The sequence below is a fragment of the Anthonomus grandis genome, chromosome 13 (assembly GCF_022605725.1).
Source record: "Anthonomus grandis grandis chromosome 13, icAntGran1.3, whole genome shotgun sequence".
NCBI lineage: Eukaryota > Metazoa > Arthropoda > Insecta > Coleoptera > Curculionidae > Anthonomus > Anthonomus grandis.
The window spans coordinates 25258330-25285253 of record NC_065558.1 but is presented as its reverse complement, the minus strand read 5'-3'; the positions used below and the strand labels follow the sequence as shown (position 1 = coordinate 25285253).

General features: G+C 31.7%; 1 protein-coding gene across 7 annotated transcripts in view; it reads left to right on the top strand.

Annotated features, from left to right (window-relative positions):
• Nucleotides 1-5228: 5228 nt before the first annotated feature.
• The window catches only part of LOC126743951 (ceramide-1-phosphate transfer protein), a 147900-nt gene continuing 126204 nt past the window's right edge, over nucleotides 5229-26924 (top strand). For 5 of the 7 annotated variants that reach the window (XR_007663026.1, XM_050451244.1, XM_050451239.1 and 2 more), the window contains exon 1: nucleotides 5230-5442. Coding sequence is in view for 6 of the 7 variants with exons in the window: in XM_050451244.1 (XP_050307201.1) it covers nucleotides 5312-5442 (131 nt within the window). In the remaining variant the exon portion in view is untranslated. Of the gene's footprint in view, nucleotides 5443-26924 lie in introns of all 7 variants that reach the window. The other 2 variants (XM_050451240.1, XM_050451241.1) reach the window with 1 other exon arrangement.

The following is a 26924-nucleotide window of genomic DNA, read 5'->3' as shown; positions in this document are numbered from 1 at the left end:
TTAATACTAACAGCGTAAGTGAATTACCATATATCACTTTCCCTGAACATAATATAAAAATACTTATTGATTCTGGATCGACCAAATCTTTTATAGATCCACAACTTGCTTTTCATTTTTACCCTGATTGTATCATAGATGACCCATTCATTGTGGGCACTGTTTTCCAAAAATCAGCTCATAAATTTAGTGCCCTTTTACCGGCATCAACAATTTTTAATTTACCGCAACAAGAAGGCTTGAAATTTTATTTATTTAAATTTCACAACACTTTTAACGGACTTTTAGGTCTAGACAATCTAAAATCTTTAGAAGCTAATCTAGATTTTAAACAAGGATATCTAGTCACCCTTTACTCAAAAATTAAACTTAAGTACCACCAAACGAAACAACAACTTAACTGTATAACAGTTAAACCTCGTTCTGAGCAAGTAATAAAAATAAAAACCACTTAAACCATTAAAAATGGCGAAATTATCATTCCGCATCAAAAATTTCATAATTGTGAAATTCCAGAATATCTTACTATTGCAAAAAATGGTTTAGCAATGACCACCATCTTAAACAATACTTGCAACCATGTAACACTCGACTTTTCTCAACCAATCGATGTAGAGAAATTTTACAGAAAATTTATTGAAACCATAGACCTTAACAACTTTGACGAGACTCCTAAAACAAAGTTAGACCTCACTAAACTTAGAATCGATCATCTGAATTCAGAAGAACGGAATTCAATTTTAACCCTATGTAAAGAATTCTCAGATATATTTTATCAAGAGAATACGCCCTTGACTTTCACCAGTAAAATCAAGCATAACATCAGAACAACAGATGAGATCCCCGTTTACACAAAAACGTACAGGTACCCATTTATTCATAAAAAAGAAGTTCAATCCCAAATAAAAAAGATGTTAAATCAAAAAATAATTAGACCCTCAAATTCTCCTTGGTCTGCACCCATTTGGGTAGTACCGAAAAAACTAGACGCTTCAAACACACAAAAATGGCGTGTAGTTGTCGATTTTAGGAAACTAAACGAGAAAACTATTGACGATAAATATCCCTTGCCCAATATATCCGATTTATTAGATAAATTAGGCAAATGTCAATACTTCACGACATTAGACTTAGCCTCAGGTTTTCACCAGATTGAGATGAGTAAAGACGATATTCCTAAAACTGCTTTCAGTACCGAAAACGGTCATTTTGAGTTTACCCGTATGCCCTTTGGACTGAAAAATGCCCCGGCAACCTTTCAAAGAGTCATGGATTCCATATTACGAGGAATTCAAAATGAAAAATGTCTGGTATATCTCGATGATATCATTATTTTCTTGACTTCACTCCAAGAACACATCCAAAGCCTAAAATCGGTTTTCAAAAGACTCAGAGATTCCAATTTTAAAATCCAAATGGACAAAAGTGAATTTTTAAGACGTGAAGTCGCTTATCTAGGACATCTCGTGACCCCCGAAGGTGTTAAACCAAACCCTGATAAAATCATAGCCATAAAAAAATTCCCTATACCGAAAACTACGAAACAAATAAAAGGTTTCTTAGGACTTTTAGGTTATTATAGGCGATTTATTAATAATTTTGCCAAATTAACCAAACCCCTAACGAAATGTTTGAAAAAAGGCGCGAAGATTGAACATAATGAGGAATTCAAAACATGCTTCGAGACCTGCAAAAATCTTCTAATCAAAGAGCCCATTTTACAATACCCTGACTTTTCTAAGCCGTTTAATTTAACCACAGATGCGAGTAACGTCGCTCTTGGTGCTGTTCTTTCTCAAGGACCCATTGGTCAAGATTTACCCATAGCGTACGCCTCACGAACCCCTTAACGATTCTGAGCAAAACTACTCCACTATTGAAAAAGAATGTCTTTGCCTCGTATGGGCAACTAAATATTTTAGACCTTATCTCTTCGGTCGTAAATTTAATATCATTACAGATCACAAACCATTACAGTGGTTATTCTCGTTAAAAGATCCTTCTTCAAAGCTTTTACGCTGGCGGATCAAACTAGAGGAATTCGATTATACCATCATTTATAAAAAAGGCAAACTCAATACGAATGCAGACGCCCTATCAAGAATCGAAATCCACACGAAAGAAACCCCTGGACTAACGAACTTGAAAAACTATATGGAAGAATTTAATAAACATTTAGGTCAAGAACAGTCTGGTTCTTCCAGCCAAAACAATGAAAATAATACCGTAAACCTTGACCTAGATCAAGCATCCATTATCGCACAACCAGACGACGAATTACCCATATTCCCAGACAACGCGACGATTCACACGAACGGTGACCAAGATCCTATAGTCGGAATCCCCATTATTGAATCAGCAGTTAATTACAAAGCTAACCAAATATTTATCAAAGTGTTTTGCATTCACCTGCCAAACCAATAATCAAAATACTGTTCAATAAAAAACGAAGAATATTAGTTCAAATTTCAAATAATAACTTCGAAGAAGATATTCTCAGTTTTATGAAAGAACTAATTGTCCCTGATAAGCAATATCATCTCTATTTTATTGACCCAGATATGTATGAACCCTTTTCTGAAGTAATACGAAAACACTTTAGATGGCCCTCGATCAAATTTAAACGTTGTTTAACAAAACTAGTCGACGTCACAGATAAAAATGACATCAAAGAAATAATAAAGAACTACCACGAAAGATACGATTGTCACCAAACTACTTACATTACATAAAGTAAAAGTACATTTTTGTTTGCCACATCATCCTCAATCAAATGGCACTATTGAACGTCTACATTCAACACTATCGGAACCCTGATTAGTCAAAAGATGATTTATGCAATATTCGCATATAATCACACCATCTATTCTGTCACAAAATTTAAGCCTATTGAAGTAATCAAAGGTCACATTACAACAAACGATGTTTTTGACATAAAATTAGACCAAATACTTTTAAGTGAGTATGTAAACAATCACAAAGAGCGAAGTAAACTACTTTACTCCCAAATAAACAACAAATTAATAAGTCAAAAAGAAAATCTTGCCGAAAAAATTAATGTAAATAAAGACAATCCCGAGATTTTCCAAGAAAACCAACTTATTTATCCTAAAAAACACATACGGCAAAAAATCGCAAACAAATTTGACCCACCTACTAAAATAATTAGTACCAATTATGAAAAGAAAACAGCTACAACCAATAACTAAGAGAAAATACATTTGTCAAACATCAAAAGTCCTTTATACACTATTACACTATTATGGCTTATACACTATTATGACATTAACCCAATTATAACGGAAGTACACAAACTCCATATTAAGGTGAATAACATTTCAACAACCATTAACCTTAATGTCGACCACCAAAAAGAAGTCGCTGACTATTTAAAAATCTTAACTATAACACAGGACAGAGTCGAAACAAAAATAAAAGAAATTGTTCCACACCCACGCAGATTGAAGCGCGGATTAATTAATGACATAGGCTCAATCTTTAAAAGTATTACAGGTAATTTAGACGCCTCAGATGGGGAACGTTATGAAAGACTAATTAAACAATTACAAGACAATCAAAATGCTTTATCAGCCAATATTTTAAAAGAAAACTCGATTTCCCTTAGCTTACTTAAGAAGTTTAATTCAACTATTCAAAAAATAAATCACAATGAACATTTACTAGAAGAAAAATTACATCTAGTAGAGCTGGCTGTACAAACAACGAACTTTCTACAAAGTTTAAATTATATAAAACATACGCTTAATCAAATAATTAATTTATATGAGATTATTGACTCAATTTTGCAGGACATAGAAAATGCATTGACAATTTCGAAATTAAAAATATTGCATCCTAGTATAATCAAAACTGAAGATTTGTATTCTGAATTAAAATCAATTCAAAAGATTGTAGGTGCAAAGCCCATGCCGTTAGAAGTTACTTTAGAAAATACTTGGTTATATGAACAAATCACAGCGTTAGAAAGTTTTATTTTAAATAATAAAATAACATTTTTATTACGCATTCCAATAACATATCAGAAAGAATTTAATTATTTTCACCTTTATTCAATACCAATAAGAAAGCAGAGCTTGTTCAAGGTTATAATACCAAAAAGTAAATATCTATTGAAAAATGAATTGCACTACCGGGCTTCTGAATGCCACGAGATATATGGAAAGCTCTACTTCTGCGACAAAATGGACCTACAAGAGACCACAACAAGTAGTCCCTGTGCTGTCCAGCTGTTGGAAGGCCAAGGCCAACCATCCACTTGCAACCAAGTTAAGGTTAAAATCTCAAAGCCTATCTACAACCAAGTGGACTCCTCCGCTAAGTACGCAGTCATTCTTCCTGACGAAATAATACTTCATTTGGAATACCAACCTCAAGAGGAATTCGTAAAACTTCAAGGTTCATTTCTCTTCAATCTACCAATCAATTGCCAGGTAACACATAACCAGGAAGTTGTTATCACCAATCGACAATCAACAGGAACCAATGATCAGCCGATCTTGTTTCCGGATTTAAAGTCAAACCACGTTGTCCTGCCCACGCTAAACTTAACTGCGCATATCGACGATCTCAAACTAGATGGACTAGACAAAACCAATATTATACGAAATGGTCCGCTACCCCAGCGTATGGACTACCCTTATATACGGAAGTTTAGTAGTTGCCATTAGCTACTACGTATACCAGAAAGTATTGAAGCCAAGATGTTTCCCTGCCGAGACCACTACCCCTGGAAGAAGCCAACCCGATGATGACCTACCAATTCAACTACCCCGCCAAACCGTGGAGTTGAATCTTTGAGGGGAGGAGTTATACACCCTTCACCCTATATATATATATTATATATTGATAACCATACACTTTATTTTAGCTTTGTAATCACTTTTGCTTCGCCTTATATTTTAATTATTGTTTTATTCGAGTCAGTCAGAGTTAGTAAGAGTTAAGATAAACTTCGCTTAAGCTTTTGTATTTTTATATTTTTATATACGTAAACTTACATGTTGGCTGTATGCCTAATAAATTGTTTTTTAAAAACAGAAAATCGAATACCCGGTTTTTAATTCGCCCAATCGTGAATTTTATTCATGTTCACAGGTTGTATTCACCGTGAGTAAAAAATCGCTTATCGGTCTTACCTGTAAATTGAATTCACAACTTAGCTCAACCCTAGGGAAAATCCAATATCTCGTTTGACAGTTTTGACTTTGACATTTTCATTAAAAAAAAGTATATTTGATTTGTTTAGATCCATTCAACATCTCGTAGGAAAACACAAAATTATTAGTGAAAAATGGCACAAAACCAAAGGGACCCAGAAAAATTTGATATTAAAGTGGTCCATGATAAATTTGAAGCATCACTACAAGAGGACGACGATGTGGATTTGGAACTTTACTTGGAGAGCTTTGAGGAACTGAACAAGTAGGTTTTTTAATAAACAGTAATGGAATAGATATTTAGTATAAAGTTTAAAACAAAGGAATAGAAAAATAATTTGCCACAAATTATCCTTTTTTTTGTAGAAAATTTAATGAAAAAAAAAAGACTCCCTGGTGTACAAATTGTAAAAACTAAAAAGAGTATTTTATCTAATTTAGCTAGTTGGTCTTTCCTTCAAATCCATAACTTGTACAATGAGCTTGCTCATGGAAGAGAGCTCTTTGGGATGTGACTCTAACTGGTATTTTAGCTGAAATTTGATCCAAAAGATTAAGTATCTTATATGGTACTATTTAATTATTAGAACCAAAAAATAAGATTGTGACATTGTTTCTTTTATTTTTCTGAGTTTGGAAACTAATTAGCTGACATTTAACATCATAACTGTCTTGTCAGAAAACTATTTTTGTGAGGCAAAAAGTTACTGCCATTGTTTCAAAAAGCACCTTTAACAATTTAAGTGCAAAATAGAATAGTGGTGGAGGCCAATTACATCACTTATGTTATCCGAATGTCTTCTAATAAAGTGCAGCATTCTAAAATCTTTACACCTTTATATTTTTTAACATTATGGTATAAAAAGTTGTACTCTTGAATAAAATTATTTAATTCTAGTTGCGTTAAGAAACAGTTTTCACCATAATGGTTCTTTACAAGAATATTAAATAAGGATATAATATAAGTGTTTCTAAAGGAGCTCAATTTTTCAACACAGATTTAGATTAGACTAGCTTCATTAAAATACAAGAAAGATAAAAGTGGCTAGAGTGTGATCCCAGAAGTCCTTGAATTGTTTTTGTTGTTTTTATTAATTCATTGTGCTCCTATTATCAATCTATTATCTATATCCATTATCAAAAGCCTTTTATAAATATGTATAAATGTCATCAATGCTTTTAAATAAAAGCATTTTTTAATTTTTTTGCTTAAAAAATCTTGACATTTTACAAGATTAGTTGTTGACTCTTCTTTATAAAATCCATATTGTAGCAGCTGAATAGCTGCTGTGCTGCACTAATATTGGCATTTATTTTTGCTGCTGGATATGATCATTCTTGATATGTGAGATATTATTTATAGATCTAAATGACATTATTTAGCTTTTTGAATATTTTTTAAAATTTCTATTGTTTGCATTTGTATTTCTGTATTTGATTAAAAATTTTCAAATTTGTTAAGGCACCCAGTTGTCTAGAATTGCATAGAGAGATGCATAGAAAATATTCCAAGAGATATTTAAATCAGATAAATCATAGACTAATTCTTGTGAAGCAGCTCTTAATATGAACAATTAGAGTTTACCCTTTTATCATTGTGTAGGGACTGTTTTTTGTTTTAAGGCAAGAAATGAACCCCTTATCGTTTCCACTTTTTGGCTGAGAGACTAAAAGCATCTTTATCTTGTCTTTGTTGAAGCTGGGCTTTGTAGTGCTACTATCTTATTGTTCCCATATACAAATGCTTTATATTAAATCTATTAATGACCATTATTAGACAATTACGGCACGAAAATTATTTAATAACTGGCGGTCAATTTTTTAAAAACTGTAGACTCATTTCTGCTACTAGTGCTTGCTTCCAAATTTGGCAATATATTTGCCCTGCATTGTGCAAAGTCAGCAAGGTTACAAACCCGCAAAACAATGTATGTATTTTTGTAGACATTATATTGAAAATAAAACTATTTAATTATTATTAAAAAACATCTCTGATTTCTTAGATTAGATTTTTCAAAAAAAAAAAAAAAACATTTAAGTTTAAATAATCTTGAATTAATATTCAACAGCTATATAGCAGGTTTTTGTTCACTGCAATACTTTTCCTTTCCTGTGAGAGTTTTCTTGTAACAGACATGTTGATAACAAGTGTGGGGGGTTTGGCTTCCTATTGCTTATAAGATCAATAAATAATGCTTGTGTTGCTTAAAAATAAATTAATGCCATGAGTTAAAAAAACTTACTGGTTCTTCTTTGCATGATGAACTTAGTTTATCAAAGAATAAAAAATCATTAGAGGATTCAGATTTTTTAACTAAGAAGGTGTTGGTGTTGTGTGATGATAATGGTAAGCATAAAATATTGAGTTTATCTTAGCATCAAACCTGCTGCTTCATTGAAGGAAATCATCAATAGTATATTTAAAGAAACTACAATATATACAGGCTATACAAGTAAAGATGTTGTTATTTTATGTTAAATGTAAGAAACTTTAACACTACAATTTTACGAAAAATTTAATCTGTCGGTAAATATACTAATTTAATGTGTTAAGTTTCAGCTGAAAAAAGCTAATTATTTTATATCAAATTTTGTACATGGGAGTCTAGATGCATCTGTCAGAATTATTGGTAATGTTTATGTTAAAGGGAGGCTTAGACTGAGTAATTGGTCTATTCACAAACTATTATTTAGATATGTGATAACACCATGTTTTAAGTCTCATTTTAACAACCTTAGGCATGAGTCAATTCTAACTAATAAATGTAATATAGATAGTAATTCAAGGCAAAAATTCTCCAGTAATAAATCTAATGAAGTTTTGAATGTAACTGATTCAAATTTTACAAATAATAAGCCAGTAAATTGCTAAAATGATTGTATATTACTGAGGTTATAGAATCCTTCATTAGGGGACGTTTCTAATAGCAATAAGCTTAATCATAATATAAGTAGTGCCTCGATTCTCTTATCAAATATTCAATGTTTGAGGAATAAATGTGATCTTTGTATTTATTTTTGGGTAGTTTAGGATTGCCATATTTAGTTTTAATTACTGAACATTGGTTTAAGCCTGGTGAATGCTTTCTCTATCCCTAGGGCTAGTATCTGTTAGTTGTAGGAAAAACTTTATTCACGGTGGCAGCCTTATTTAATTAAAAAGTGATACTGCCTTCGGTGGTGTATTTATGCCATGGTGTATGAAGGCAAGTTTGAGGGAATAGAAGACTTTTGAAATATCAATATGTTTTGGAAGCACCTTAACCTATGTATATATTTTAGGTGTCTATCATTCTCATTTATCAGGTTTTGTCTCAAATATTTCTTATTCTTCTAAGAGTGTTTTGGTGGGAGATTTTAATATTAATTTTATAATACTAATCTGATTGAAAATTGCATTAATACTAATACTACTTGTTATGCATATTGATACACTTAAATTGACTATTTCTGTACAAATTTTGACAACATAACACATTCAGTTTTAAATGCAGGTATCTGACCATAAGGCTGTGAGTTGCAACATCATTTATAGCAAAGTTTGTAAACAATCCTCCCGGCGTAGTAGGCGTAGAGTGTTCAATGCTCCTAGCTTACATAGATTTCATTCTTCATGTTGCTGATGCAGATTGGAAAAACCACAATTGTACCTTGGACTACTTTTGCAATGTAATACAATACATTTTGTTGTAGTATGGCTTCTAATCTTACCAAAAATTTAACAGCTGTGACGGAACCTATATCATATTTTTGAAATGTTTTATACACAGGGTCGTTTTCCTATTTTGAAACGGCCAGAGATGAAATTGAGAACGTAATTTCTCACATTAAATATAAGAGGTCTAGTGGACTAGACGAAATATCGACGGAGGTTCTTCTGCACCTACCTAACAGAGCTTTGGATCCTCTTTCCGATTCCATTAATGAATCATGGTCGAGAGGTTTGTTTTCTCCTTACGGGATACTGCTCGGCAGCGGTGTTCTGTGATCTATCCAAGGCATTTGATTGTGTGGATCATGGACTACTGCTATTGAAGCTTGAGACATATGGCTTCCGGAGTTTATCTTATGCTTGGCTCAAATCAAACTTCCTAAGGTTAAAATGACCTCTAGGCCGTTTTTAGGCTGTATCCATCTCGGGAAAAAAATCATTTTTGACAGCCATTAGGTGCGGGTTCCATAGGGCTCTGTTTTGGGAACGCTATTATTCCTCCTCTATATAAAGTTCACCTCAACATCAATGGGAATTATACTCTTTTTGCAGATGACCTCAAACTTATGAAGGATCTTGCAATGCCAATCGCCTCTCTCTAAACTTTAGTATAACACATGTTGTCAGCTTAAAAGGTGTGATGTCAAATATTTACCTTTAAACTGTCGTCAGCATGTTTTGCGGTAAGAGCAATTAGAGAGGAATTGGGTCCTAAACTGGCAAGAACAGTTTATTTTTATCTTTTTTAGTCATATCTCAGATATGGCATTTCATTTTGGGGAGTAGCCAGTCAGAGTCTTTTAAATATGATTTTCATTCTGCAGAAAAAAGCAATTAGATTTCTTATGAACATCAACCAAAGAGAAAGCTGAAGACCACATCTTGTGACTCCAAGAATTCCCTTAACATTTCTCGTTATTTTGGAAACATTGTCATTGTCACACTTTTAGATTTAGTGGACTGAATTATTATTTTTCAGATGATATGGTTCTCCTTTTTTTTCAACTGTGCAAGATCAGTAAGGTTACAAGCCCACAAAACAATGTGCGTATTTTCGCCAAAAATATATTTTAAATAAAATGATTAATTATTAAAGAACCATCCTATAATTTCCCAATTTAAACTCAAAATAATTTTAAAAAATAAAATAATATTACATATTAAATAATCTTGGATTGATATGCAACAAAGATGTTTTATAATTTTCAAGAAGCGCGTTGAGCTTTAGGATTCTATCAGAACTTTAATCTGCCTTTGCCATTGCCTAAAACAAAGCTTGTTAGGAGGTTTGCCAACTGGCCTCAGAAACATTACAAATCTTGAGACCTTTCGCCAATTACTAAAAAGGGAACTTTTAAATAAAGCATACTATTGCATTGAGGAAGTCGATTGGGATGACTTTGTTATTGTTGATAGATAGTGATTATAGTTCAAATCTTGTGTACAAGCATCCTAAAAACTAAAAAATTCCAAATTCACTTTAAATTTCAAACAAACATAACTTCTAAAACACTTTACCAAAAAATTTACACACATTACCAAAATTAATCATAACAAAACAGATTGAGAAAAAAAAGCATCTTTTTGATAAATTTCATTAAAAAATAAGTAAAGCTGTCAATAAAACAGAATTTAGAAGAAGTAAATTACATTATTTAACAGGAAACAAAACTAAAACACTAAAATGATGTCAGAGCACAGGTTAAAGGTATCATTAAAAAAATCGTCAAGGCTATAATATAATAATACTGTATAATAAAAGTGATTTTAATTCCTTTTTGAATCTCTTAACTTCTAAAATTTGTCTGATACATAGAGGAACATGGTTGTAAATTTTTTTGCTGAGGTATATAAGTGAGTTCTTCGTGAGGGAGGATGTAGGGATTGGTAAGGGAAAATCGTTAACCTGGCGAGTCATATGACCAGTGTTAGAGGGAGGTTTAGGACATTTATGAATAAGAGTAGCTGTTTCTAAGATAAAAAGAGAAAAAAGAGTTAGGATTTTTTGAGATATAAAGAGAGGTTTACAAGAATCTCTTAACCCAGCGGAACATAGGTATCTAACTGCCTTTTTTTGAATCACAAAAATTATGTTTAATAATCCCTTGTTGCTTAAACCCCAAAAAGGCAAGCCATAACGAAGGTGGGACTCAATAAGAGAAAAGTACACTGAACGTGCAACTACCCCTCCCAGCTCATGCCCCGCCATTCTTACTGCAAAGCATCCAGAGGATAATTTTGATGCAAGATTTAGGATATGATCTTCGAAGCGAAGGCGACCATCAATGGTAATACCAAGGAACTTACAGCTTTCTTTGTTTTGCAAGGGGGAGTTTTCACTAAACATAAGGCCCTGAACGTCACATTTAAATCCCATAATAAAGGTTTTGCCCACATTAAATACAAGCCTGTTTGCAGCACACCACTCCGATAAAATCTTAAGATCCTTAAAAACCTGGGCTCTAACATTATCAGAATCTCTATGATTCCATAAAATGGTGGTATCATCAGCAAACTGAACCACTTTGCCCTGCAGTTTTAATGAACCCAAATCATTTACATAGAGCAAAAATAATAGTGGTCCTAACACTGAACCCTGAGGTACTCCAGTTTTAAGGGATCTGGAATCGGATAAACATCCAGATACTGTAACTCTTTGGGTACGATTAGACAGATAGGATTCCAGCCATTGCAATGCCACACCTCTAAAGCCATAATTATTGAGCTTAGACAGCAGTATTCCATGATCTACACAATCAAATGCCTTGGATAAATCGCAAAACACTGCCGCCGCGGACTCTCCAGAATTTAAGGACACATAGACACTCTCCAAAAAGCCGAAAACAGCGTCATGAGTCCCTTTTCCCGTTTGAAATCCAAACTGATTTGCAGATAAAATGCAATTATGTTGCAAAAAAGATAAAATTCTGATTTTTGCAAGTTTTTCAACTATCTTGGAGAGGGTAGATAATATAGAAATTGGACGAAAATTACAAGGCTCACTCACATCTCCACCCTTATAAAGAGGGATAACCACTGCCTCCTTCAAACATGCTGGAAAGATGCCATTATGAAAGGAATTGTTTATGGCAGAAGCTAAGGCATTCAATGCTGAGTCAGGCAAAAGGAGTAGTAATTTTGATGATATTCCATCAGCTCCAGCTGATTTATGGTTTTTTAAGCTTTTAATTGCATCTCTAACATCAGTAAGGCTAACAGGATAAAAGAAAAAAGAATTTTGAACTGACACTTGTTGAATATAATGCAAAGGATCAATATTAGTATTCACATCCTTGAGCAATAAATGAGGAATATTACAGTAATAATCATTTAAACTATTTGGTCTTACTTCTGGTTCTGAAACTTTCTTGTGAGAATGCCTGAAGTCATTTATAATTGACCAACATTCTCTCTGCCTATTTGAGGATATATTCAAGCGGTCACTATAATATTTAACCTTAGCTGCTTTTATCGTCTTTCTATATAGACTGCGATATTTCTGATGATAAAGAATAATGTTTGCATTAGTTGTAAACTTGCACAGCTTAGCCAAAAAACGGAGGTTTTTAGCTGAAGTTCTGAGGCCTGCTGTGACCCATGGTTTTCTATTTTTCATTTTAAGCCTCTTTTTAGGAAAACACTGATTGATCTTGCCACATAGCACATGAAATAACAAAGTAAACGGGTCAGGAGCCATTTCAACTGCATTCCAATTAACCAAAGCTGCAGTAGAAGAAAAAGCATTAAAATTTGCTCTGCTGAAAATTCTTCCTATATAATGAGATGAAGGAAATACAGTGTTGCATGGAATCCTAGTGAGAATGGCTTCATGGTCAGAAATACCAGATGAGAGTACTCTACATGACACATCATTTAAATTTGTACACAAATAATCAATAGTAGTTGCAGATGAGGATGTTATACGTGTGGGTGAAAGAACATGCATCTTCAAGTCATAAGATTCCAATATACTTAAAAGGGATGTATGATATGATGGCAAGCTTACATCAGTGAAGTTAATATTAAAGTCACCAGCCAATATAACTATGGAGTGTAGAGACAATTGGGATAATAGAGAATCAAGTTTGTTCAGGAACATACCAATATCTCCTGTGGGTGGTCTATAAACACAAAGAACATATAAATTAAATCGCTTACAAAAACAAAGGGAGAATTCAAAAACCTTCTCCAACAGAAAGCTATCATACTTATTAATTTTACAGAAAAAAGCTTCAATTGTTTGTTTAACTAAAATAGCTGTTCCTCCATGTATGGAGTGTTGCCGACAAAAAATTGATATAGGAATATAATCAGATATTAACAAACATTCGTTAGGCTTTAACCAGTGCTCAGTTAGTAATACAATATCAGGAAAATCACATGAATCAAGTAAAAGATGAAGCTCGTCCATTTTATTTCTTAGAGACTGTATATTTAAAATAAAACTACTGAAACTTTTCGCATGCTTATTTTTAATGTTATTTATAGAATGTGAGTGAGCTTCATCTTCTGTGTATTTATCTATAAAAAAGAATCCCTATCACAGTCAGTATCTAGAAGTCCAGATTGTTTACTTGGTTTTATTGTGGACACATTTTTTGATGAAATGCTACTTTTGAAATGTTTTAAAATGTGGGTATACAGTAATGATGCCAAATCTGATCCAAAGTTGCTGGCATAATTAGACTCTAAAATTCTATTTAGATTAATATTATTTGCGTGAAATATTCTATAGAGAGCCTTATTGCTATTATAAATTACATTATGGTTTGGATACATGTAAGGGCTTGTCATCACTAAACTATTGCTGTGTAAATGTATAATTTTTTTTTTTTTAAATATCGAATGATGAGCAAATACCATTTTTTTAATTTTATTTTAATGTTATTTTAATGTTAAAATCAACATATCATTTTCTGTAAATTCCTTAACCATAGATGATGCTAGATTTTTATTGACTTATTCCTTAACCATAGATATAGATATTGGTATTATATTATGATCTGCCTGTGTAGAAGAATACAAAATATTGGTCAGTTTCGTACAAATACCAGAACTTTCTTCCCAGTGATTTGCATGTATTGTGTCTATTAAACACTCTCAACCTTTGTCCAAACAATAAAATCAGGTTTGATTTGTTGCCGAATTATACCTTGAGACATAAATTGAAAGCGACTTTCTTTCTGGGCAACTGTTAAATGCTGAACTATGCAAAAAGACCTAAATTTCCAAAATTTTAAATTTCTGGAAAGTTCTGCAAAACTGGAAGAAACACCTAACTAAAACAAAATTATGTCAGGTTGGAAGAAAAGAGTTCGGAAAACAATGCCAATTTGAAAAAGGAATTAAAAGAAGAAATTCTGGCAAAATCTTGTTCACTGGAAAAGCGGATTCTTTTATTGGTGGAGGGTTTTTTATTGCGGGAAGTTCAAAACAGAATCGCGTCAACACTATCGATGAGCAGTAGTAGACCTTCAGCAGTGGACAACAAAAAGGAAGTTCGTGGCAATAGGGAACTTGTTGGGCTGAGGCGCCTCAAACCGCCTCAATTTGATACTATTCATGGTGGAATATTTATCAACGTCAGTTTAAAGCGGCAGCACAAGCAAACGATTGGTCACCCAGGGAGAGGAGATGTTGCTGCCATCATGTAAAGAATGTCCCCTGAACAGCAAGAAGTCTACCACCACCTGGTTAAACATTTGGAGATGGGCTATGGCGAGTCACATGGGAACACTACAATATTATATTATGTATATTCTATTATATTATTATATTATTATACTATATTCTTTAACAATCAGTTCTAATTTTTTTTATTTTTTCACTATAAGTCTAGATGAGAACATATAAGTGCACGTCCACATCTTGTGCACGCCTGCTTTCTTATTTAAATTTTAAAATCTTAATGAAATGCCATAGAGGAAAAATATAAATGCGTTATAAATGTCATTTTGGTATAATTTTCTTGCCTTGTTTTAACTTCTTATGTTGTTTTCAAAATATACACTACTACCTTAAAATTTATATACTTAGCTGTTTGAGTTTTTGATAAGTAATTTTGGAATTAAGATTGGAAACATGTTGGTTGTTAAAATATGTTTTAAAAACAGATATAGCTTAATTATTTTCATTTTTATTATTGGTATTTTTTAAATTAATTCATATTGGCCTTAGTTTTTCCTATATTACGTTTGAAAAATGTATGTATCAAATATGTATTTAAAAGGGAGGATTGAAAATGAAAACTATATTTTAATCTATATTCAACATATTGAAATCTGTACTAAGATAATTCTACTATAGTGGGTGGCACATTAGTTCTTAGGACATTTTTATATATATTTCTCTATATTTCTTACTTTTAAAGATATTAATTATTTTCTTTTGTTTTTTTTTTAAACATAGAGGTAAAAAGATTTTAGAGCGCATTGACAATTTAATTGTAAATATCTCGAATAGGGTTAATCTTAGCAACATTTTTGAAGTATACCTTTTTAGACAAAACTGTTTTCGCAATGCATATTTTAAATATAAAATAAAATTAAATTATGCCAAAGCTAAAAAGATACGGAATTAAAAAAATTAAAATGTTGATCTATGACATAATTTAAAAAAAATATTAAGTCAATTTAAATCTCACAAGATAGTTTGTAGTAGTAGTAAGTTGTAGTAGATTCTCACAAGTAGCACGGAAATTTTAATGACAAAAGGATAGGTTTTTTAGGATAATCATTAACTCATTTAACCTATATTTAGTGTAATTCAAATCTTCAGATCGTTTTTTATTATAGTTTTAATCAAAAAGTATGCATTTAGTTTCAGACTTATGTTATACTTATTTACTATATTTTATGTTATATTGATTTACTTATATTCTTTTTGAGAAATGATTTTTTAATAAAATCTAGATGATTTTCCCATGGGACTTTTTTAACACTTGTAAGAATGTAAAAATTGTAAATAATTTATAATTGGAAAATTAATGCATTTTCCCCTTAAACTGAAATTAACACAAAACAACAAAATTGAACTTGTCTTGCTTATAAAGTAAAAAGTTCTAGTGTTCCCCTAATGATAATACTATATTTACTTTATTATAGTAATACTATAATTCATTATTTTAAATTGGAAAAGCAGGACAGATAATTCTTGATATAAAAACATTTTAAGCTTATTATTAGATTATTATTATTTTTAAAATAGAAGCATTTTCTTCAGAAACATTCTGTAATCAAATTATTGCAGCTTTAATATCTCGATTGAATATTTGGGAAAATGCGCAACCTTAGCGGCAAAAATGTCGCTTTAAGTACATTCAAGTTTCTTTAATTTCCCAGGGTGTAAATCAAATATTCCTTTTTAGTAAATTCAGAACTGTGGAAATATGGATATTTTTTGATAGGGAAAACACCGCCAAAAAATAAATGGATATGCGAAAATAATTTTTAAGAACATACAAAAGAAAACTACTAGGAAGAAATGTGGTACCGTTTATTGGAAAGTTTTATATGTAATATTTATATATTTTTTTTACTATATAGAGGTTCCTTTAATATAGAATTTTGAAATAAAAAATATAAGTAATAAATATTGAATTCTATTTAATCTATTTTTTCAATTGTTCTTTTAGATATTTTAGCCTGTACAGAGCAGTGGCATTTATTTAATTAATTTAAAAAAAGAGTTTTAAAAATCGTAATATAAAGTTAGGTATTATTTTTTAGGTAGCATGTTCCTGAGATAATTTGATTAAAAAAAAAATAGGTTTACAAAGACAAGTTTAAAACTAATTAATTATTAGATCAATCCTCGAAGGTAACTTTATAAAGAATGTATTATACTTCAAAGGAATTAATGTATTTAAGGAAATATTTGATATATTGTTTAAAATAATTAAAATTTAAGTTATCAAATTATACTTAATTCTTTTAAAATTTGATCTTAATTATCTCAGCTGAGGTGAATTATTTGAAAATAATGAAAAAAGAAATTATGTTCACTGCCTTAACCGACTTATTTCAGCCCTCATTTCAGTCCTTGTTTTACTTGAATATTTGACAAACTCCTTTGATTGTGAATATATTTTAATTAACCATATTAATTAAGATCCCCTAGACTAGAGAATTTATTACCTGTAATAAGAAATAGGTGTAGATACAATTAGGGGCGTCTCTAAGCACTTGTGATTGGGGGGGGCAGTTAAGTTAAAAAACCCAACTAAATTAAAAAAACATTTTTTTTTATGCAGATACTTTATTTCTATTGGGAAATTTGTAATACTCGAATAAAAATTATACATATGTGATGTATAATAAATAATTATTTAATGATAATCGAGGTATTATAACTAAAAGTTAATTAAAAAGTAGGTACCCCACAAGTAAATAAAACTAAAATTATCTATTTCTGATTTAATTATTTTAATTTTTCTGTTTTTTAATTTGCTCCATTGCACAGCAAGATCTTTAATATTAATTAGGTCACAAATGTCTTTCTCACTAGACAAACTCATTAAGTAGTCAAGACGCTCGTTACCCATAGTTAAACGACCAATACTTTTAATGTGTTTTAAGAGACTAAATTTTCGTTCTTTAGTGGCCACTGAATATCCAGCTGTTAAAATTAGTTGACATAAACGGTATGCAACTTTCAAAGCAGGTTTATATTTTTCAGCTATTTCCATTACTTTTTGCATAGTATCTACCTCGTTTTTAATGCATAGGCAGCATAGGTCCAAGCAACACTTCCAACTCGATTTCAGCGATAATGGAACTAGCTTCAACACAGTGTTCAAGGGCGGTATTGGTACGATGGGCTTGACAAGGAATATACGGTATATTGTAGCCAATTAAATCAGATAGTTTCTGCTGAGTGCCTTTAAATTTACCTGACATCGAAGACGCAAAATCATAGGATTGAAAAGATAATTTTGATACATCTATACTACAACTTGTCAAGCACTTGAAAATATCGTTTGCCGTACCTTCACCACTTTTATCTTCTGCTTCTAGAATCGACAGCAAACGCTCTTGAGGGCTACCATTATTGTCAACGTACCTTATGACTATAGATAATATATCTTTATTAGATGAGTCCGGAGTGTGATCTGCCATAACAGTAAAAAATGGGGCATTATCAACTTCCTGTACAATTTGTTTTTGAATTTCCTTTCCTAACAGCCGCAATTTTGACTCATCTAACCACTTTTTAAGTAGTGGATTATGGCGAGATATAAGTTTAATGATTTGTACAAAGTTTCCACTTTTATTATCATGTCCGCGGAAAGCTATCCCTTGCTTTGCCATAGTCCTGCAAGTATCCAGCATAATTTCGATGACCTTTGAATTCTGGTTGAGTATGCGTTGTTCCTTGATAATGAGATTCCTTTTTTTACAATCAAGCAAAATATTAACATGCTGATATGTTTTTAAAAAAGTACAATAATCCAATAAAGCCGACTTGTGAGCTATCGAATTAAAATGCTGCTGAAGATTGCCGGCTTTATTTACTCCAGCACTTTTAATTTTTCTCCAGTTTCGAACGCCACCTTTTACCCATGAAGATTCTGACTTATCCCGTCCAGGACCATTGGGGAAAAGGGAACAAATAAAGCAATAAGCCGAATCGTTTGCAATACTATACTCAAGATATTCAAAATCACTATACCAATGTGGATTAAATCTGTTGTGGCCATCACTAGGGAAAAAATGTAAATGCGGTTGGTGTGGTCCTAGTTGAATAAGGTAATTTCTTTCTTCCGTAAATTTTACTAGTCCAGGATCATGCTCTAAACGTACATTTTCTTTTATTTTATCGTCAATTTTTAGGCTAGAATTTGATTCTTTAAAATTTTGGAAATATGTTTAGCAGTGATTTCTTAAGTTTTTGGTGCCCTCCAGTATTTGATCAGCCGCTTCAATCATTTCTATGACGGAAAAGTATTCTTCAACAATTTCCTTATTTTTGGTTTTATCTAAAATTTTTGCTGCTTCGTTAAGATTTTCTGCCAAGAAGCCAATGAAAGTTTGACAGTTGAAATATCATCTTCTTCAAGTGTGACTTTGGTTTCTGGCATATCGTCTTGAACCTCTACAAAAAATTATATATGTAAATTTACAGGATGTTGTATGGATGTTGGAGTTAAAGTTATGGACTTGGCATTTGATTAGCAGCATTCGTCAATAGTTGTCGAATTAGGTTCTTTAACTGAACAACCTATAAATTATTAAATAAGCCAACATTTTTAATTTTAAAATTCCTTTAGTCAAGAAGATAATTAAATATAAAAACAATACATCAATACAATACTTTTTTACCTTTTTTGAGCGATTTCAAACCAACATCTTTGTCCGAGTCCTTCTCTCTTAAGCAAGTTTTTGTTTTTTTTTGCTGCAATCACAAAAGGATTGTCCAGCGCTCCGACATTTTTAATTTGCACTGTATCCCCATTATGCATTTTTTGTTCATGGGTCTTTTTATAGTCCCTGTTAAAAGTTGCTCCACATCTCACACATTTCACCTGTACCCGACCGGGGCGTATTTTTTTGTCCATTGTTCAATTAATATTTAAAGCTAATTTCAATAAAAACAAAGTGTAGGTATAACAAAAAGGCGAAATACAAATACAGAAATTAAACAAATACAAATAGCCAAAAATTGTCTTTAAAACACTGTAAGAAACTAAGCCGTTTTCCTGCTTTGTTTCATTAATATGTAATTCAAGGTTTAGAACGGGGGATTCCCCGAGTAATCATCATAACAATGTCAGTTGCTTTTACAGGTCGTTAATGAAACTGCTACCCTGTATTGCTGGTTGCCTAGCATATTTGTTTAAATGTATCTAATGGTAAGGTAACATGAAACTTCGTAATAGTACCTACTATGAAATTAATGAATAAGTAAGTAGATGCAATTATACATTTTATTGTGTTTACTTAATCCGGTGGAAATTAAAAAATATTCGAATATGTTATTTAAAAAATATACGTTTTTTACCAGAGGTAAACCAACTCGGCCAATTATTGGGGGGGGGGGGGCGCTGCCCCCCCTCGCCCCCCCCTCTAAAGGCGCCCCTGGATACAATGCAAAGTCAAGTGTTCAGCAGCTTACAGGGTCGAGCAACAGCGTCGGTCTTAAAAAAAGGGTTAACAATTTCTAACCTCTTAAAAATTCTTTGTGCCATCCAAGTGCCATTCTTTTTATTTCATTTTGGGGACCACCTTAGGCTACTTAGTATATGCGCTAAATATGACTTTTTTGTCATGCGCAGTTTGACTTTCGACGAATTCTTTTTTTACAAAAGAAATTAAAAAGTCACTACCTTATTTAATTTCATCTTGACATCAAAAATGTTAATTTAGTGCAAATATTAGGTTGAATTCGGACTCTAAAAGGATAGAGGATTCCTTTGACTTAAACGGTTTCTTTCTGTCATATACAGGGTGTTCCTAGATAGCATTCAAATTTTATTAATTTCAAAGCTTTATTTCTCAATTTTTCCAAATAGATATAACCACCCTGTATGATTTTTATGCCTTTAATGAAGAACTAATAAATGAACATTTATTATGTAAACTAAACATATTAGTTATCTTTAGTCATTTTAAAAATATTCACGATAATTATCTGTAGATATAAAATTCTTAAATAAGAACAAGGAAATTTACATTGTAAGCAAAATAGATGTTTGAAAAGTATTTTTTGTTGCCAAGCAAAATATTTCAACTGTTATTTTTCATAAATTTTTGACATTTTTGATGACAATACCATTTTTGTGTGTTTATTATCAACTAAGTATTCAGTTTTACGTAAGTTTTGTTCAAAAGATTTCTATCTTCTTTGTTAGGTGAATATGAAAAGAATTGCCTTTTAGCCTCTCGAATGTATGACATCAGAATGCGCCCTTATTCTGATGTCAAGATTAAATTAAACGATGTAGTTTTTAATTTTTTTTTAAATTATTGCAGTCAAACTGCGCATGATAAAGTTTTCAGACTTAGCGCATATACTAGGTAACCTAAGGTTTAAATCGCCACACTGTTTTGAAGCACCCTGTATATTTTAACATATTTTCCAGGCTTAATGTCTATCAACGGTACTATAACTTTTTAGAGTAAATAATTTTTTGCAAAAAGTAGCCCGTTTGTCTTGTGATTTTTTATATACGAGTTAGAACTATACTTAAAACTAGAAAAAGTTAATAACAAAAACGGATGTCCAAAATAAAGAGGAGCAGTATGGGGATCTTGAAAATGGTAGGAGATAAGAGTTGGTTTAATTAGAAGAAACTTGCGCAATATAATGATTGCGCAGCAACATAATTGCAAAACGAAAATGAATAAATGCAATCTAGAAACTTGAAAAACACCAAATATTTTCTAAATTTTAGGAAAAAAAACTGAAATTTCGCAAAATAGTTTTTAAAATTTTCTGGCGTTATTTGAAAAATCTATAATAAAATAATGTATTAAATTACATATATTTAATTACATATATAATAAAATAATGTATTTAATTAATAATGTAATAACTAATTCGCAAAATAGTTTTTAAAATTTTCTGGCGTTATTTGAAAAATGTATAATAAAATATAATAAAGTCCATTATTGTGATCACTTTTTCTCCTTTACAAGATGACACCTTTAAATTTAAAATCCGACTTTCCGTCTTTAGAGAGCCATCACCAACTTTGTTTTTCCTTGTCAGCGCCATATTGGCCATTTGCAGTTTTGAATAGCTCTTTTAATTACCTTTTTGACCAGGTATCTTGTATGTCCAAGGAGCAACACATCTCTTTCGTTCATAAAACTCCTAAATACATTTTGGAACTGTAAGTCTTGAAAAAGAAAAGCTATGTAAAATTGAAAAACTTCAATATGGCTCCATTAAGAAAAAAAAATTGATGATGGTCCTCTAAAAACAAAATATGGTATCTTAATTTTGCAGACGCCATTTTGTCGAAAAGAAAAAGTGGCCATTATAATCTGTCAAATCTGTTAAATCATTATAACTATCAAACGAACTTACCTTAAGTGAAGTTTGATCGTAATTATATAAAGCGTCCAGTCCGACTGTATTCTTATAATTTACCACGAAGTCTCTGCCTACCTGTCGTGCATAATACTTTCAGGCAAAAACAAAAAATTAATAATACCTGTGATATCCGCCGCGCGTCTTAACTCATTCTTTTAGAAACCCAATATGAGTTAGGTCCCTCACAGAATATAAAGTGTTCATCCCTGCTTCAATTGCAGGGTTTATTTTGGGAGGCATAAGCAGTTTGCAATTTTTCGAGATTTCGTTTTTTTTTTACAAAACTCATCAGCCTCTTCTTTAGTCAAGCCAAGCTTCAACGGCTGAATGCAATTTAAAACTAGGTTTTTTCGTGCTAGTTTGTAAAAAATTATTGAAATCAAACTGGGCATGACAAAATAGCCATATTTAGCGCATATACTAAGTAGCCTAAGGTGGTCCCCAAAATAAAACAAATAAGAATAAGAATGGCTCTCAAGCAAGACATGCGCTATCACGTCCCAAAAAATTTTTAAGAGGTTAGAAATTGTTAACTCTTTTTTTTTAGGCTTTATCGAAGACCGACGCTGTTGCTGGACCCTGTATATTAAAATGTGTCCCACATATTTTTTGTATATTAGTTTTTAGTGCAACAGGCTTTTTATTTAAGAACTTTGACATTCTTGAACATAGATTCTAAATCATCTTAGGCTTATGGAGTTGTTTAAAATAGTAATATGAGAAAATGTATAAAGATTTAGTTAACTCCATAATAAAAATGGCCCAATTGGGTTAAAAAGATTAGTCTAAAGATTATTAAATAAAACTGTTATTGCAGTACTGATTTTCGTCGCTGAAAAAGAAGTTTTGGGCTTTTACAAAAAAATGGTCAAAGATAAATAAAAATAAGTCCTTTGTTTGATTCGAAAACATCAAAACTTGTACTAAATTTTAAACAAGGCAATACCTAATTTCAATTAAATCGGTCCAATGGCGGTTATACAACTAAATTTGGGAGTATATAGATATATTTTTATTTTTATTTAAGATGAATCGTCTAATTGCCACCACTAAAAAGTTGTTAAAAAAAGGAAGATTTTTGAATCGGACCATCTTGGAAAAAGTTTCGTTATTATTTGCTCTATATGATTCATACAAATTTCGGCTGTATGGCATTTAAAAGGCAAAAAATTAAGCTTTTTTTCTAATATAATTTTTTTTTAATTAGGAACTATTTAGAGTTTAAGTTTAAACGAAATTTTGCAGAACTCGAATAATAATTTTTTTTCTGAAAAAAAACTCCACATATGTTGCTTTTCTCATAAAATGAACTGTTTTTATTAAAGCACTTTTTTATTTAGCCCACCATTTATCCTCTGGAGCAATTTGATTTTTTTTTAACTTATGCAATGACTCTCTCTGTAGCAATCTGCTCAAAAAAGTATCCAGAAATTGACCCCCCTATAGGCTTTTAAGCGTGAAGATTTTCAGCCGTATGAAAGCTTTAAAATTAAGTTAAACTTTCAAATATCACCGTTTCGCCACCAATACAGCCAAAGATATGAATATTCATTTTTCAAAAATGAAGAAATTTAGTAGCGCGTATAATATCGTTGTCGACTATAACAAGTTTAATTGTTTCGCTTCTATGCTTCTGGTCTGTGAAACCTCCGTGCTTTAAATAAATTCTTAGGAAATACTACAAATTATAGTAGGTAGTTAGAGTTAAAGTGAAAGGGTTAAAGTTTAATGCGAAGGAAAATGAAGATGAGTTCTTGGGATATCATACTTCAAAGAACCGATGTATTATATAGTCGCTCAAAGTATGTTAAGTAGCCAGAATAACTGGTTAAGTACCCAAAAATTCAATATTTTATTCAACACTCTTATCAAATATGTCGTCTATATGCATACAATATAAAAAGAAAAAAATATATATTACATGCATTGCAAATAAAAATTTGTTTATACAAGTGAGTTTATAAAAGAGAAGACACAGAAAAAAAATTCAAACACAAATTTGTCAACAGTTGCCTACCTAAATCTTAATTGCAAAAGGGAGGACGAGGATTGTAAAAACGCCTTTTAATTATGGAAATTTATGTATTATATGAAATTTATATATTATACAGTACATTCACGTTCAAAGGAACAAATTCATTTAAAATTTATGTGTTTTTTCTTTTATTTTTCGGACACGTCGCTTAGCATTGTAAATCTTCTGTACTGGGTACCTCAAGTAGAAACTATGGCATCAAAAAAAAATTTTTTTGGAACACCCTGTATATTATGACTTTTCTTCTATTTTATTCTATGATATATTCTGTATAGCATGCCATATGCCTAAACTCAGAGTTTTATCAAATTTAACGTAATAGACTAATCAAACATATGACATTAAAAAATTAAAAATTTATACAATATTTATTGCAACTGATGTTTAATTTATTGTCCAATTATTTCAATGCATTTTTGACGTTAGTATATCACTTGACCAATTACACATTTTCAATCACTTGCGAATCGATTGGTCTAATTTCTTGTCGAATTTTTTTCTTTAAATCATCAACATTATTTGGTCTATTTAAATAAACTTTGGGCTTCGAATCGCCCCATGAGAAAATATCTAATGGAGTTATATCTGGTAACCTTTGTGACCACTCAATATTGTTGAAACCATATCTCGTTAATAGCCGTAGATAATAACTCGTAGATATGTCAGCCTCTTGTGGATCAGGGAATAATAGAACAAAAGCACGGATAAGTTTAAACTGTAGAAAGTCCAAGTGGCGCCTTTGTTGTGTACACAAAAAAATGTAAGTAGTTTATTTTTTCAGGTTCTCCTTTATTAAGTACTCGTATATTTTTGAACAAAAAAATCTTCTAACGTAAAACAAAATAAATTAAAAACTAACTTGGTTGCGAAACTTTCACCTTGAGATGTGCAGGGTTGAGGTTCTTGCAGACAATGTTCGTTGCTAATAGACATTATCAGATTGTTCAATAGCTAGTCCTGAGTAAAAATGCTCTGCCTCTCGCATGCCCAATGCGATTTTGGCAAACTCAATCCCATCTTTTATAGTAACATGGGGCGACATCTTAAAGCTCATGTTTACCTTTTTTTTCAAACACATAGATGCTTACAGTACTTTTCATTTTTACCAGCGCAGCAGGCTATATCTTCTAAGACTGTATACAAAACCTGATCATTTTGGGTAGATTTAACTCTATATTCATTGTCAGATATCTGGTAAGACCCTTTAATAACAGAAGATTTTTCTAAAAATTTTGAGTCCTGAAGGGCTTTACTCCTACGCGAATTTGCAAATTCTAGTAAACACAATTTGTGGTAATTTTTAAATTTACCGCATATAAATTCTACTAAGGCGCAACTATTAAAAACTTTTGATCTCTGCAAAACGACATCTTTAAACACACGTATTGATGCTTCCATATAATTGTTGGTATTATTGCCTCTTGTTAATACATTTTTATTTAATGCAATACACCATTCTTGGCGCCTATGCCATAGCTTTTTCATGTAAGACTGCAATGAAAAATTAGAAGTCACTGTGACACTACAAATGATTTTTTTGTAATACTGTTCAGCTTGCTCTCAATTTTCGGCATATAATATATGACGTCTCGCTTTTATGACGTCTTGCCTATTAAATTTGGATACATTATTTCCTATTTGTCATAACCAGCGCCACATTGCTTGACAAATGTAAAAGCTACATAGTAAAAGTGTTGAGTTAGGAAAAATACAACGTAAGGCATTTCTTTCGGGCGAGAAATCGTCCGTCATTAAAACTAAAGGTACAAATTTCTTTTCAGTTCCCTCTTCCAAAGCTTCTTTTGCCGCTAAATATGATGCTGCGAAGTTGGCTTCAGTTTCTTTTGTATGTAAAATGCTAGCTAATAGTGCAGCACCAATCTTGTGAGATGTAAAAATAAATGTAACTTGTGTACTGGTTTGATCGCATGATCCACTCACCACATATATTGAATCCACATATATTATTTCATCACCATTTAAAAATAGTCGTCATTATGGGTGTAATAATTACTAGTGGAATAAAATCGCCTTAAAATTATGACTTTTCGTGATACCAAAGTATAACTTAATGAAACTCATATCATATTGTAGCGGACCTTCTGGAGCATCGAAAATGGGAAAGTACAACTTTTTTTAGTAGGGCCGAACTTTCAAAATGGCCCTTAAACGTGTCCTTTGTGAAATGTGAAAGGGTTTTTTGTTTTTAAGTTAGGAATATGAAATTTTCAAAATGGGGCATCCAAAACTTCACCCTGCGGTGAGCTATGTGAAATATTGAAAATGTTTATACATATATATCGAATTAAATGTAGCCAGAACATGTGAAAAGTGAAAAACAAAAATTAAGTTGCTAACATAAACTGTTACAAAGATATGAATTTTTATATAACGGCCATTGGACGCGCGCTGATGCTGGCAGCGGCTACCCGGGCTACCAGTCTAAATATGACCAAGGTTTGCAGTGCAAACTTTTTTTTTGCATCTAGAAATTAAAAAAAAAAAACATAAGGAGTAAGATGTAAAAAAGTTTTGTATGAGATTCACCCTAAATATTTTCCTCTTCGTCATCATCATATACGTCAGGGATGTCATGGTTCTGACAATTTTTGCAGGAACAATCGCTGCAGCATTTTAACCCTTCTTTTAGGCATACACATTTATTATCAGAGCACTGTTTATCCTTGCAGAAGAGCTCCAATATTTGTCTTATATCCCCAGGTATGGGATCAGCAGTCATTAGAACGGGCTCCAGAATATGGTTAATTTTGGTCCAACCAAAATTAAGGGTCAAGGGTAGGCATAATAGGTAAATGACTGGAAGTCCATATACGCAGTTGCAATATGCACGCAATGTGAGTTGGTACCTCAGTGCATTAAGTGTGGTAATGTCCTTGTTTTTATTTTTATATAAAGCCAGTGCAAAATTCGTGGCAATAACAACTGCTTCAGTTATAGGCACGGA